At 37.0% G+C, this 15,997-nt stretch overlaps 1 protein-coding gene across 4 annotated transcripts in view; it reads right to left on the bottom strand.

Moving 5' to 3' along the window:
• Positions 1-15,700, bottom strand: part of TOX (thymocyte selection associated high mobility group box) — a 295,231-nt gene extending 279,531 nt beyond the window's left edge. For 2 of the 4 annotated variants that reach the window (XM_075920651.1, XM_075920650.1), the window contains exon 1: positions 14,895-15,699. In XM_075920651.1, the coding sequence (XP_075776766.1) occupies positions 14,895-15,002 (108 nt within the window). In that variant the 5' untranslated portion in view covers positions 15,003-15,699. Of the gene's footprint in view, positions 1-14,894 lie in introns of all 4 variants that reach the window. The other 2 variants (XM_006113630.4, XM_006113629.4) reach the window with 2 other exon arrangements.
• Between the last annotated feature and the right edge of the window lie 297 nt (positions 15,701-15,997).

Raw genomic sequence — 15,997 nt, 5'->3', positions numbered from 1 at the left:
TAAGGGGCTGAGACCAACCCCAATGATAGAAGCAGGTAGGTGGACATTTCTCTACGCTGGTTCTCTTTCAGCCAGGCACACCAGTCAATAGGTGTGGAGATAATTTTCTTTGAAAATAGCTGACTTTAAAAAAAAAATCAAGATTAGCAAAGGATTCCAAATCCACTTCTTGAATTAACTGTTAAATATTAATATATATTTTTTAAATTATCACAACATGTTTTAGAACTAAAGACATATACAGAGGTGTCTGTGTGTATTCAGCTTATTCATTCCATTCTCTTAATATCTTGAAAAAGTGCACCCTCCGCATCGTGTTTTGTCTAAGCTACTAGGGAAAGATACCCCCAGTGCCCTCTTAGGAGATAGCCTCTCATCCTTGACATTGCACCCTGGGGCCTGAGGAGAAGGAAAGACTGCAGCAAATGTGCAGGATATGCAATGCCAACATCATGACAATAGGATAGTTTGAAAGAAATACAGTTGATGGGCTGTCACATAGTGGGTTGTCACATAAGCCACTTCCCCTTTCAGGTGCAGTCTTTTGGCTTTCCAGGACTGCTATTCCCACTGCAACCCCTGAGGTTAGTGTAAGACTATTTCTGAACATGCTGAGTTCTGAGCCTTTTGGGGACAGGAAGGCATTTCTTCCTCCTTCTACCCTCCCCCCACTAAATTGGCATAAATTTTTCACCTTCTTCTCAGTATCCTGAATGCGCAGTAAGCACAGAAGGCTGTATTGTGTTAACACTGTTGAAATTTGGCAAGGGTCCAGAGCAGGTACTTGGTTAAGGGAATGTACAGCTCCTAGGTGAGCCCAAGCACAAAAGGAGGAATAAGAGAAGGTTATCCCTTGTGGGTGGCTCCTAGTTCAGCAAGGGGCTTCATTTCTTTTGCTAGTATCCACAACCTTAACATCAGGAAAGGGTGGAGGGCAAGATTCAACAATGTTGCTGAAATACCAGTTAAAATTCTTTGTCAGGCAGAGGACTAAGAGTAGCCCCATTCCAAGTTGCACTGAACCTGTTATTCCTGGACAGATTAACTGGAGTTGAATTAAGAAATCTGCCGCCTATTTAAACTATATCAGGATGTTGTGTCTCTCTTCCTGCTGAGCATGAATCCACAGAAAAATACATTATTTTTAAAAAATCAAAAAGGAAGTATATACTTTCAGAGTGAAATCATGTATTTCATGTCTTGTTTCATTCAAGAATAAACATTTATATGTGTATTTTCTGTTTTCAGAATAAATGGAGAGGCTTAACTTGAATGACACAAGCAGGGGCTGCTTTAATACTTTTTCTGCAGTGTTCTTTGCCTAATAAAGCTCATTACAGTAATGGCATATTTAAAAGTATAAAACATTCAACTAATATAATATAATTATAATAATATCATTCTCACTTCAAAATACATTTTTTCTTCACTGAGCTTTCATTGTTACATACAAAATCCTTATTCCTCTTAGAGCCACTACAGGAAAATGTTACAGTGTAGATCACCAGCAGATGTAAATTGATTTGAATGCAGTTAAATAAATTTACACCAACAAACAATCTACTCCAGAAAATGTATCAAGCAAGTATATTTAAGTGAACGCTATACTTTTTAAAAAAAAAAATAATGGTAACTACTCTATACTACAGTAAGTGTACTATTATAATTTTGTAAATGAATATTTAAATATAATATTTTATGGATGATCTGGCAGTGACCCTTACATTTAGACTGCTTTCCATTTTATGTTATAAAAGATTCTTGTAACTGTGGAAAAGTTTTACCATCTCTATTGTTTGCATCAAGTTTTACCACCTCATTTGAAATATGGCATCATGAAAGCCTTTGTGATAGAAAAGTACCTTTTCTTATGAAATTGTGTTGAGGTTTTACTGAGAAAAATCATTGTCTTATTTTTTGCTTGCATTCCTCAGGAAAACTTTGGCAGCATACTGAAACAATATCTATCCTCAGGCTGGACCCTTCCACCACCAAAGCAGTAGCAGACCCTACAATGGGAGCTGCAAGGCAGCTGTAGTGTGAAGGAATAAGGAAAAGTTGGTCCAAAAGTAGGTGGAGCCTAGCCACTTTTTGGGACTTGAGACATGGCACTAGCAGCCCATCTCTTCTTTGGGCTACCAGCTAATACAGTTAGCCCCATAGCACAAGTATGGCAGTCTGAACTGCAATGCCAAATTGGTTCATGGATCAAACCCTGCTGATGATGCATGATGGGAATGGATGGAATTAATTTAATCCAGTATGTCATCGTGGGGTATTTCTACACTGCAGTGTAAGCTCAGGATTAGAAGAACTCTAAATTAGTTGACTCTGGGTTTGTTAACCTAGGGCTTGAATGTCTACACTTGTTTGTTACTCCACGTTAGCAATGGTTGAACTCTGGGTCCCAATCCTGGGCTCCAACATCCAAAACCGCATTTTTTGAGCCTGAGTCCAAACACCCATATCCCAGACTTCCTAATGTCTTCCTAAAACCCTTTGTCCTCTGGACAATCATGTTGTCCCACACTGCACCATGAATAAAAGAAATTGGACCATGGGACTGTTGGATACATTTAGCTGACTCCCAGGGCACAAGTCTATGGGGGCTCCGTCTCTAGTGCGAAGAAATAGAGTTAAAACCCTGGATCTCAGCTTGACTCAGGCCAAGACCCTCCACCAATGGCATCCTGGTTCCATGACCTGGGTTCGGTGATTTGTGTGTAGACAGAAATGATGTTAGGCTTGAGTTCAAACCCTGGGGCTTATACTGCAATGCAGACATATCTTCAACCACATATCAAAAAGCCAAATTAAAAGAAAATTGTTTAGATTGAGAAGCTGAGGACTCAAAAAAGTCAGGAAATGCCAGGTTTAAGTTACCTGAGAACCTTAATTCTGCACTCTAGTGCTCTTGTACAGTTTTAATTACACAATCACATCCTGTTCTTTCTAAAGACCACTAGCTCCTCTGGTACACAGAATGGATGCATAAGATTGTACAATCAAGGTTCCACAAGTTTAGGCTTAAAACAAGAGTAACGGGATGTTGTTCGATGGTCTGTTATACAAGAGGGCAGACCAAATGATCTAAAGATCCTTTCAAGGTCTTAAAAATCTCTGAATTATTTACACATCTCATCTTTATACAGTCCCACTTAGCCAACATGTTCAAATGTTAACATGGCCCTACACAAGGAAGTAAGAAGACATAAATAAGAGAGTACTTTCGGTCTCAGAGCAAGGACGGGAATTACTGAGTTTGTTACAGTTCCTTCCCAGGGTTCTTCCTGGACCAGAGCAGACTATCAAGCAAACAGTCTGTGTAAACCATTGTGTACAAAATAAGTTCTACTGAAAGTTCAGTAAAGCAGACTTGACACTTTGTTTCTTTCAGAGTTCATATTTTAAAACAATTTATTTAAAAAGGCTATTGATGGTGTTTTATTGATCGGTTTTGTTTTAAAAATGAAAATCAGAATCCGGTTTAAAACATCACAACATAACAACAGAAACATTCATGTTTGTAAGCTTTTGACTTCACAATTTTTAGCTGAACTGATGTTTTACTACAGAAAATGCTCAAGTGTATTTTCTCAATGGCATCTTATAACAACACTGTTTACACAAAAAAAAAAAAAAAAAAAAAAAAAATCAGCATTTAGGGCCCGATCCTCCAAATGAAATAAATGAAAAAAACACTGGTTTGCAATCAGACCAAAAGTGATGTATTCTTACAGTCCCTACTAAGGCAAATTTTCCCCTGAAATCAGTGAGGTTTTTTTTCCAAAGACTGGCCCATACACAATATGTACAAGAACCCGTTACTTTATTCACAAGTACAAAAAAAACCCACAGTTTCCTCATGTGTTATATAAAAGCACAAGTTACTGAAGGGCTATCCAGCCCAGTCAATTTTTCCACTGGCTTTATTTTTTTAAACGAATATTGATCAAAGTACTCTTCAGAAAAATAAAAAGTAGAAAGATAAACATATTTCTCTTAGCTAGGAAAAAATGTGTTCTGGAAGTCTCTGGCCAACTTACAATTTAAATAAATTTACATAATCAAAAATACATCTTATTTTTTGTTAAAAAGGTCTAAAGACTGATTTAACACATTTTTTAGCTAAAAAAGTTTAACAACTACAAAAGTATTTTGCTTTGTAATTCAATCCTGAATTGCACATACCTATTTTCCCCTTCTTTGAAAAATATACCAATTGCTTATTTAAAAAAAAAAGTATTTTGGCATGGCTGACCTGTAGAGATATGGAGCTAAGCAGAGTCAGTGAATCCACTCACTCTGATATGCACACATGATATGCAATTAAAATCTCCATTCACATTCCTACGGGGTTGTCAATCAAGAGAAAAGCCTTTTTGACAACATTCAGTGAAGCGTACCAACTAACTGCTGAACAGGAACTTAAACAGTAACAGCTTTTGTTACTAGCAAGAATGGATTTTACCAAGATTGGGTTGAGTTTCTAAAGAAATCATTATGTTCAACATTTTGGGGTTTTTCATTAAAAATGAAAATATGTCAAAAAGCTTTTGTATGCTATGCTATGATATTATGTAATACATGAGAGTTTTCAGATGTGAAAAAACTAACCTTTGACTATAAGAAACAATTTAACCTTTTACGTTTAGAACAATGATAACAAGGCAGTTTACTAAGGGAAAAGGACTTTTTTGATCTGTTTGTTATGCCTCAGTGGATAAAGGTGTCTGGGCACAAATTAAAGTTAGGCAATCACTGTCCAGGTATCAAAACGATCCAGCTAGAATAATACATAAAACATTCACAACTTATGTGAACCTATTACTTAGTATTTCAGAAGTACTGTATATGCCTTATATTTTAATGAAGGAGGCTCTCTAGAAAATATAACGCACATAGAATCTTTTCAAATGAACGATGAAGATGCCATGCCTATAACTTAGTTACTGTTTAATACCTAATCAAAGAAAGTATACCTCACAATAGCATTAGTATACTTTAAAGTCATAAAACTATAAAAGCAGGGCACAGTAAAAAATGAATAGACTGTGTTTGATAATTTGCTGCTGCTGTGTATTTTGAGCAGCTAACCTTGGACTACAATTCTGAAACAAGTTAATATCAGATATTGAAATATTTGCCTTCTTACTTATCATGCTCTCTAACTGAAGAGAGAGCAGATGCATCCTGACTATTAACAGTCATGACAAATTGCCTTACTAATGAATGTTACACACTGAAGGTGCCATAACTGATTAAACTACAATTTCCCACTACCAGATAGAGAGAGACTTGGGAACTCCAGCAGTGGACAACTCTGATGTTCTGCCAACAGGCCTTCAGGGCATAGTGTGGTATTTAAAAAAAACACACTGTAAAATCCATATGAATATATTCTAAAATACTATGTGAATACAACAGGTTTTAAAGAACATTAGATGTAACAGCTTAGGTTTATAGCTGATGAGCCATGTAAAAAGGATGTGTTTTAACAATTTCAGTATCATTACAAGATTGTGTTAAGAATATTTCTGTTGGGTTTTTCCATTCATCCGCCCCTCTCCCCCCAAAAAATTGCTTGTGCTTTGCATTTCACATAAAATCTTTCTTTTGTCAGTTTCTTTGTTGGTGCAAAATTGGCAGCAGTTCAAATTCAAAGTACTCCTATTCATTTACTGACCATTAAACCAATGTCATTCTAGTTCACATCAACCAGAGAGCTAAGCTCTAAAAAACATAAAAGGCTTGCTTCACCACTGACGAATAATGTGTACATTTTTACAGAGCTTAAACCTTAATGCTTTGCCTGAAACTAACAATACAGTATATCTTATCATTCCTTTTTCACAAGCAGCAGCTGCTGAAACGCTTGCCACTTCAAAATATCAATTGCTTGCCAGAGTTATCCTCAACCCACCCTGTCAAACTCATGTATATTGTGCAGTGAAAATGGTGCAGGACTGAAAGCTAGAAATTGTGTCAAATTTTGCTGTAAGGGTATGATGTGCAAAGAACAACGTATGACAACCGTAAAGACTACAAACAATAGCAGAGGAGCCAGACACTACATACATCACAACTGTGCCAGTACATATTTTATAGTATGTATTATGTATTTAAAGCATGACAAATGTATCATTGTAAACTACACTACACAAAATAGAAACCCTTTAGCTAGTTAAGCTTTTTCCATTTCTTTTGATGACAAATATGTAGTTAAATTTCTCTTCCTTTTGAGCATATGTCCACAAATCATATAGGAAAAAACCATCAGGTTTTCAAAATGAGTAACAAAAAAAACAAGACAATAGTACAAGATGAGAAAATGAGATTTTGTTCAGCTAATACTTTTGTTTCTCTCTGGGAAGATATGGCCAGGGTTACCTTAAAGAATATCCGAGGCTAGGCAAAAGAAATACAATAGCACTGTGCTCATAAATTACAGTATACCTAATTTTAATGCAGATAAGTGTGGGTCTATTGATTTGCATGTTTCCCTGGCAAAATGGAAATTCCATGTGAACATGTTCTTTGTCTGATGAAAATACATTATAAGGCCTTTATGAATACAACATTTTATGCCAAAAAGGAAATGTAAGAATAAATAGTTCACTAGCATAACATATATATGAACTCAAAAGAAAGTATGTGGTGGGAGGGAGTGTTTGTACATATATATTACACCGTTTTTTCATACTTCATTATGTTTTCTTTAAGAGGTACAGATTACTGCAAAAACGATTCTCTTCAGAGTACAAACTTAAGCTAACTGAGGGAAACTGGCATCATAACACATCCAGTTAACTGTAAAGGTGACCATAGTTTTACTAATACTAAATTAAAGCAACCACAGATTGTCAAAATGGAAAAAAAAACATGTCTATGAGGAAAGATTAACATGAATATCTATTAATCTTTGCACAACCCAGCTTAGGTTGCAAAACCTTTAATATGTAAGTTTCTAGAGTGCCATTAACTGATATCTGACTAACTGAAATGAATATAAAAGCTTAGAAGGTGTTAATAAATATTTTGGAAAGAGAATAGGTGTTTTAGGTGGTTGGGGGTGCTGACCTTTGCTGTGTTTATTAGTGGGACAATGATGCATTATTAACACACAGCAGCTGTACCTGAACTGCTGCCATGAACATAATAGCCTTTTATAGCCATCAGGGGAGTGAGATAGGAGGCCTTTATTAACCACTAGACATGATTAGCACATTATGTGAACTTTAGTAGGCAAATTATCTCTTATTGAAATATGTTGGCTATAACTAATTGTAAACATGATTTTAAAACCTTCCCAATGAAAAACTAAGAGTTTTGCTACTGTTTTGCGTATTGTTGGCTAGCAATCTTAAGGAAAGGGGTTTCTGTTCCATGTGTACGATCTACTAAAACAGCTATGCCTCAAAGACCTGACTTGACTAAGATCAAACTATCAAAGTACTTAACAACTCCACTTCATGAATATTAATCTTGAGAAATAGAACATAAATGAAACATTGCCAGCATCATTCAGTAAAACTGTTAATGAAGAAATTTGTTTAATACATATAACATTAATATAAAAATAAGTAGTTCTTAAATGAAGAAATTTGTTTAATACATATTTTTATATTAATGTTATAAGTACTTCTTAAAAGATTAGTTTTGTAATACATTTTCAAGAGTTAACTTGAAAAAGTAACACCATAATTTACTTCAAAAAGCTTAATTTTGGGAAGGATTATCCCATTAGCCTTAGCAAATGAACACAGTACTGAGAGTCCATTATGAACAGTCTTTTATGGCCTAGCAGAAAGTCATTAACATAAAATAAATCATTAGCTTTGATATTAAGCTTCTACTATCTGCAGGTTTCTATGACTAATGTTCATAACTGCATCTGCCAAATGAAAAAAATACACTTTTCTGAAAGGTTATCTTCCCATTTTACTATTATTTTCTGCCTTTGTATTATTTATTACTATTTCAAGCTGATACAAATGTGATATACACATAAGGAACAAGTATTTTCTGTTGTATACAGACACAAATTTGTATGCTATTTCAACCAAAAAGATGACCTGTAAACCATTTATGTATGCTTTACAACAGGAAAATATTAACTCTCTGTATTTTGCTTTCTTTAAAATAAGTGATATGTTTGGTTAGAGAATGGAATAAGAAATATATATCCACTTTCCAGTAACTGTAACTGAACAGATTTTCACCTGCATGTGGTATCCGTCACATTTCTCCATCTGACTACTTTCCTTGTGTAGAGGTTATCACTTTCTGATTTCAATCAGAGTTCTTGAACAATGAACACGGGTCTGGGCCCCATTATGAATATTCTTGTTATATGAAATATTTGAGAAGCAGTATCTACTCTGGAACCTTTAAGACCATACAAAGATCTATTAACAACATTAGGAGACAAAAGCACTACAAAAGAAACTCTATTTCTGTGTTTAGCTGAAGTGTTTAGATACATGTGCATATTGCAAATGAAAGGTTAGATACATGTATTAGTACAGTGATGTAAAACACAAAAACTAAAAATAAAATATGCTGTATAAAAGATCATAGGAGAGAGAATACCATAAGCATGAATATTAAAAATAAGAACAGTATGGACCTTTGCAGTAAACAATTTAATTTTGAAGATTTAGCTGAAAATGAAAAGCTAAACACTTATTTTCAGTCAAATTCTTGGCTTACTAATGTAAGATTGCTTAAAGAACAACAATGAAGAAAGCCTATCCCGGAAAAACCAAGATGAAAAGAATTTTGCTTCTTAGCATTGACCATTATGGAGGGCAATTTTGTTACTGTTGTTGCTGATGCTACACAATCAGTATCTAAGTATAGTATATTACCATGTTACCATTTTCAAACGGTATGCTGTAGGGGAAAGTGTTATGACCAAGAAAATCTCATTCAGGTTAATGTGAATTCCATGTTTTAAAGTATTATGGAAGTGCTGCTATAATTAACAGTCTGTTGGCACTTCCATTATAAACCACATTTTTTAGCAGTTTATAACTCAGTCTTTTTTAATGAGAAATTACTCCTTGGATAGAAAATTGGCACATAGGTTGTATAATACCAGCACCTATGCAACCAAAATATTTACAGTGATTAGGCCAGATTTAAACTGAGCATTTTAGTGTTTACTCCCTATGCTAGGTGTTCATAGGGCATGTGTCCACTTCACACAAAAAATATAACTGCTACTAATTGTCACCATTGTCAATTTCACAGACCAACTACTGCATGGACCTGAAGATTCTCACCATTACAAGAGGTTTATATTGAGTCACACTTCCAGAACACAGGGAAAAGCTTTTGCTCCCACTATCCGTCATGTCTGCTCTCAATATGGGATTTCAGTCTCTAGGAATTTTGGTGTACTGCCTATCACAAGTACAATATTCACTTCATTTGAAAAGCACAGTATAAAAATGGAAGACTAAAAACTGTACATTTTCATGTGACACTATGTAAAGGAAAATCCTGACTTAGGGGGAAAAAAAGGAAAGTTTTGCAAATTCTAGGAATTGCATTGAGCAAGCTCCCTGTTAATGTGTTGAGTACCCTTAACTCCCACTGAAGTCAATGAGAGCTGAGTGCACATTTTCTCACAGGTCCAAGCCCTTAGTCTTTATGATGGCTTAGTGACATTAGCTATGTTTTAATTTGAATGAACACACTGTACTCCCAATTTTGCATAGCCAAAAGTGTTGTTTTAGCTTTTTGTCCATAGACCTCATGACAGCTACCTTAAAAGGTAATGTTGCACTGCTGAAATCCATTTTTCTAATTGAACAATAAAATGTTACTTTTCAAACATTTAAAATGCAATACAAAATAGGAACATTTAGAATGATCATGAATATCATCATGTTAAAATACAGTATTGGTTGTAGAAAGTTCTCTCAAAAGCCCACATATACAATATTTCCTATATTCTATGAAAATCAGGACATTCTTTCAAAAATACTAGAATCTAAGCAGGAATAATTAAGGTTTGCTTGTATCCCTGGGACTATATACTAAGGTCTAATCTAAAAGTTCATTCAACGTCTTAATATGTGACATTTCTCTGTAACCCCTTACAAGGCTTCAAAGCTTGTAAAAATCAACAGATTAAAACACCAACATGATGGTTAAATCTTTTCTCCAAGAACCACTAACAAATATTAAGTATGACCAGCATGCACTTAGTGACCAAAGCTGTTCAGGGGAAAGAAAAAAGCACACCTTACGCAATATGAAGATTTAATAGTATCCTCCATTTTACATGATATACTAAAATCCCTCAACAATACTGATACACTTCTAATTTTAGAGTTCTTCTTGGGGCTCCCAGCATAATATCAGGAACAGAAAAGTATGACTGGTGAACCATCAGAAACAAAGTAAACTTTGGAAAGTTATACTCATAAGACATTTTGTAAAGAAAGAAATATCTGTATTATACTTAGGCCTGAAAATGTAAAACATTCCAACATACTCAAGAACTTCAGTCCACTGAAGTCAAGTCACTAATAAAATTTACATCTGTTTACAAATATTACCTGTGTTTTTTCACTTCATCATTACACAGGGTTTTTTAAAATTTTGTTTAGTCTTTGACTGGGGGAGGGGGTTCCTCTCATTTTTTAACAGTTACTTACATTCGCTCTCTAATCAGGCTGTATTTTTCCATTGCATTAACAACTACCAGTGTATACAGAATGGATGAGTTGTAGACTTCTTATTTCTAAACTAGCTAGACTACAATTCAGTGCATAATTCTGCAAGGCTAACCATTGGGAGCAGTAAAGACCATTATTTTCTCTCCTAGTATTGGCAGAGATCAGCATCCCTGTCATTAGCAGTGTCAAAATATAATTATATTACTGATCCTTATGTGAGCATATACTTAACAGATGGAAATACAGTAAAGTTGAAAACATGAAAATGTTTCTTCAACTGTTCCTATAATACCTGTGGAAAGAGACTTAGGAGATGGCAATACTCTAAGAAAAGAAGGAGGAATATTATTGCTGTTTAGGTATATGTATAAACTGATTATCAGATATCTTCAAATAGAACAAAACCCAGACAATATTTTACTACTGAATTCAAATAGTGTTCATATCAAACATAATTTCTTTTTGTAACATTTAAATTCAATTAAGAGATAGGATGTTACTTAAAACAGACTTCAATTGAAAACACTGTTCTTATTAGTCCATAAATGTCTGAAATGCAGTTATGCTTCAAGTTTGAAGAGATGAACAGTAGTATTACCTCAAGTCTAAATCTGTCTGTCCACTATGTTATTTTAAAGGCTGACCTATATACAGAAGCATACCATCCACTCTTGTGTGTTTGTATAAGAGATACCTCACACAGTTGCCATAACCAACATTGTTTGCATTGTTCTTTCACTTTTTTCCTTCCATGGGTTATGTGAGAGAAACAAGGAAAAGTCTGCATAGCAAGATATGCAAAATATAGCATGCATTTATGCTAAATAGAGGAATGTTCAAATAACATTCTAAACATTCACGCCTAAATTTATAAAACAAAGATCTAAGCAATCTTTGGAAACAAAGACTGCCCTAAAAATGCAGCTGAAGGGAAATATAGGGCTGCATGATCTACATTATTGCATTTTCTTTTAAGAAGGAATCAGGAGTGATTCATTCTGACTATAAATACCCACATATGCATATGTAGACTGCATAATTACATACCTAAAACAATTATATGATCAATAAAAATATGTCAACTGTTTAATTATAAAACTTTAAAGTCCCTGACTATTTGGGCAATCCACCTAAAGTAGTTTAATTACAGTAAACATTTCACAGAATAAAGTTAATCAAAACATCTTTAATTTTTATCTAAAAAGTCCTACAGATAAGGATCCAAACTCTTCAATCATTATCCAAGCAAAACTTCCATGATTTGTCAGAGAGCAGATCCTGTTCTAAATGAGGATTTCAGGATTTAGCCCAAGGTAAACAACATCAAATGAAACTAGACTATCATTCTACTCTGGAATATGGATCCATCACACCTCAGAAAATGATACCCTTTGCTTTAGACATCAGCTGTAAATAGTCCACCAAACTTTCTGAAAGCAAGTTATATAAACCTCCTCCAAGACACTGAAAACACATTTATGAAAATGAGTGACATCTGAATATTTTTAAAGCAACTATGTGTTTACAGCAGGACAGATAAGTTTCCACAGCAAGGTTAATCATTCTGGGTAGAGGGACTGAGGAAAGAGGGGGAAAATGAAATGTTCAGTAAATGCATGCCTCTCAAGGGCCTAGCAAACCTATTCAGTCCATTTAATATAATCAATGATCAGTGGCAAAGATGTTTGATAGAGACATGTTCATGCTATAGAAGGTATCTTATATGAAATATTCCTAATAAGTCTTTTCCAAGCATAAAAATTGTGTCTTATGACTGTGCATTTTTTAAGTCCATTATCAGTCCTGCCTAAGTTAAATAGAAGAGTTACAACTTGTCTACAGAATGAGTGCCTCATTTGCATTTAAAAAGAACAGTTTGCTCCTTCATACATGGCATGACTTAAAAGGAGCTTCAACCAGCTAGTAAAAAAAATCTGAAAACGACTTTCTAAATTAATGTATTCGATTTGCAGTGCAACCAACCAAAAATGATTTAAGGCACTTAATTGGAAAATGATTTAATATATTAAAGTAATTCCTGATTTTCCAAAGCATTTAACTTTTAAATTAAATCTGGCCCAGTTTCTCAAGAATGATGAGTGAAATGTGTATTCAAGTCATTACCTTCTTTTTGAAGCTTTAAATCATTGATAGGTTTAATAACGTTTGTCCAGTTTCATTGCCAAATGGGTCTTCAGACACTTTGGTGCATATGTCATTAATTCTCCCCATTCTTCACTACTTAACAGAACTTTAAGGTTACAAATTTACAATAACAGATTATACCAAAAATATTTTATATGGCAAGTCAGAGGCCCAAAGCAGTAGCATAATGATCACTATGAATGCTTAAAAGGTACCACACACACTCTCTTGCATGCAGCTCTCTCTTTCTCCCCATATTCTATCATCCAAAGTTCACTCTTCTCCCAAACTTCTCCTGATTTTATATAATGTAAACTGTGGTTACTTAAACATTGCTTAAAAAAAAAAAAACTTTCTCTGGGATCTCTTAAAACTTCTTTAGGCAGCAGTCACAAAGGGACTAATTTAACCCTGAGTTCTCTAACTCCAGTGACTATAAAAGAGTTACACCAAGAATTAATTTGGTCCTTTATGTTGTGAATGACTACCACCACGAGGAGGGCTTCATAGTAATGCTGCACACACTGATTCTAACATTATATATGACTTTGTTTCTTTTTATCACTGAGTCTACGCAATTGCCAAGAGCGAAGGGAACAGCCTTAACTACCTTTTTAACATATATTGTGAACCCACCATGACAATGGACAAGCAGAAAGCACTGTAGTGTTTTCTCAATGAGTTAAACAGAGTCTTTGCAATAACCATCTCTCCCCCTTCTCGGAGCGCGTGTTGCAAAGGCTGGGTGGCAATAAGAAAGCACAGAACCCTCTTAAAGAAATACCAAGCAAGTCTCCTTGCTGACTAACACACTAGCAACAGCAGAGTTTGCTTTGCAAAAACATATGCTGTCTGTAGCCTGCCTCAACAGCCTTCCAAGCCAGATTTTAAACAGAACCCTAAAACACACAGGTTTAAACAAATCTTCTTATAAATGCTTGTTCCCAGATTTCTTCCCTGGCGTGGGTGTGCTCAAGAAGTGCTTTGGGTGGCTTGGACTTCCTGATTATTTCTTATTGCTAGCGTTTTATTCATGGGCAAAGCCCATTCCACAATAGCAGAGAAAGTGCAGTGCATAAAATACCAGCTGACTCCAGCCACTGACACAGTAATAATGAAAATATCCCTCATCTCTTCTTTGTGGGCAAAAGGATCGCAGCAGCAAAAAAGAGTACAAGAAAACCCTGTGCTTGGGTCTTTTGTAAATCACACTAGCCTGCTTTGCAATTCCTCCTTCTGCCGGGTTCTTGTAAACTTCTCTCTTTAGAGACATAACCCTATTTACTGTGATTTAATCAAGTTACAGAGGAATTAATAACGCAGTTGCACAGCCAGAACAAAGTCGATCTTCTGTGCAGAACAAACTTGTCACCACCCATTTAATTCTGTACACAAAATAAAAAGCGTGGTCCCGTCATCACAAATTGCTAAGTACAGGCTTTTCGTGAGCTTTGACACATGAACGGGAAGGTTCACACAGAGCTTTCCATTATGTTTTGACTCGGGGAAAACAAATCGAGAGAGTTTATGTTTGTTTGTTTGGGAGCGAAACAGAAGACAGAGTTTGCCCGTTCATTTAAATTCTCACATGGACATCCTTTTCCCACACTGTGGCTCAGAAAGAGTAACTACTGAGACTTTCCGTTTGGGGACGATGTTATGAAAAATATTCTCCTCCCCCACTCCCCAACACACCCCGTCCGCCTCCAAACTATTCTGGGATTTTATTTTAGAGTCATTCCACACGAGATAGATAAACAGATACACACACACACACACACGGGGAGATTCCCAGCAAGAAGCGAGGAACCAGAGAAAATGCTCTCACTTTCCTGCATCATCGGGGTGTATGTGGAAAACACCCAGAATTTGCCTAAAATATAACATTCCCCCCCCCCCCCACGCCAACAACACCCACCACGCAAGAATGGCTTTGGTGTGCTGCTTTTGCTTGAGTGGTTAAGTCAGTATGCAGCCTGCCAAGACTTAGCTCCCATTCACTCACAGCAAAACAACCCCCCAGATAAAGCACCTGAAACAAAACAAAACGCAAGTCACCTTGTTGCAGTAGTAGGGGTCCAGGCAGGGAGAAGGTCCCAGGCAAGGGGTGTCAGGAGTGGCCGCAGGCTGTGGTGGTGGAGGTGGTGAATAAAATCTTACGTCCATTTCACTAAAACATCAAGCAAACTCCTCTCCTCTTTCTTTTCTTTCTTTCTTTCTTTTTTTTTTTTCGAGCTAGCGTTCGTGCAAAAAAAAAAAAAAAAAACAACAGAAAAGACAAAAACAAAAAGCAAAACCAAGCAGGTTGAGAAGAATCAGCAAGAGGTGCCTGAGTTTAGGAGAAAAAGAAACACCTTCCCTGCCTCACATCCGTTGGTGGTTTGTAAAGAAAGAAAGAAAAAAAAAACTCTTCCAAAAAAGCACCAGTCTGCAGATGCCTGCAAGAGAACCACAGCAAACCCTCCTTCTCCTAGAGCAGGGCAGGTAACTTGGAGTATTGTTTTCCCTGCACACACATGCACTGCTCGCTACCCCAGGGTGTAGATTTCGCTCTGTATTGGATTCTCGGAGTTGTTTCTTTTCCTCTCTGTCTCTTTCTTTTTTAATCTCTAGCCGTGAGAGTGTTGGGCGCAGGGGGAGGGGGTTGTTTCTCCACCTTGAGGAGTGGGGAAGGGGGCAAGCTCGTCCACTGCACACCCTGGAGGTGGGGGGGGAGTGGAGGCGCTGGGCTGGCCCTGGAATGGCTGCCCCGCGCAGCTCGCCGGGAGGAGGAGAGGGACCCCGTGTGCGCCGCTTCCAGAGTCGCGGCTCCGAGTGTGTTTCACACAAAGGGGCTCGCGAGCGAAGGGCCATTCGCGGCTGCCCGGGACGGGCTGGGGAGTGCCGAGAGGGGGCGCTGCAGCACCCCCCAGCCGGCACCCCTCCCTTTTCCATGCTCCGCCGCCGCCCGGCCCCACCCCCGGCCAGTTACTAGGGTGCCTCCTCAGCGCGGCGCTGCTGCCCGGCTGAGAGGGGGAGAGCAGCCCTCCGGGGGGCGGGGGGAGAGCAGGAAAGGGGGGGGGTTAAACCAAGGGGGCTGCAAAGGGGGGAACGGGAGCACTTAACTGGAACCCAGGAGCTCTGAGTTTGCTGTTCCTGACTCTGCTACAGGCTTCCCTGGT

This window comes from Pelodiscus sinensis, chromosome 2, assembly GCF_049634645.1.
Source record: "Pelodiscus sinensis isolate JC-2024 chromosome 2, ASM4963464v1, whole genome shotgun sequence".
NCBI classification, from domain to species: Eukaryota; Metazoa; Chordata; order Testudines; family Trionychidae; genus Pelodiscus; species Pelodiscus sinensis.
Note: the sequence above shows the minus strand (reverse complement) of the source record. Positions and strands in the feature narration are given on the sequence as shown.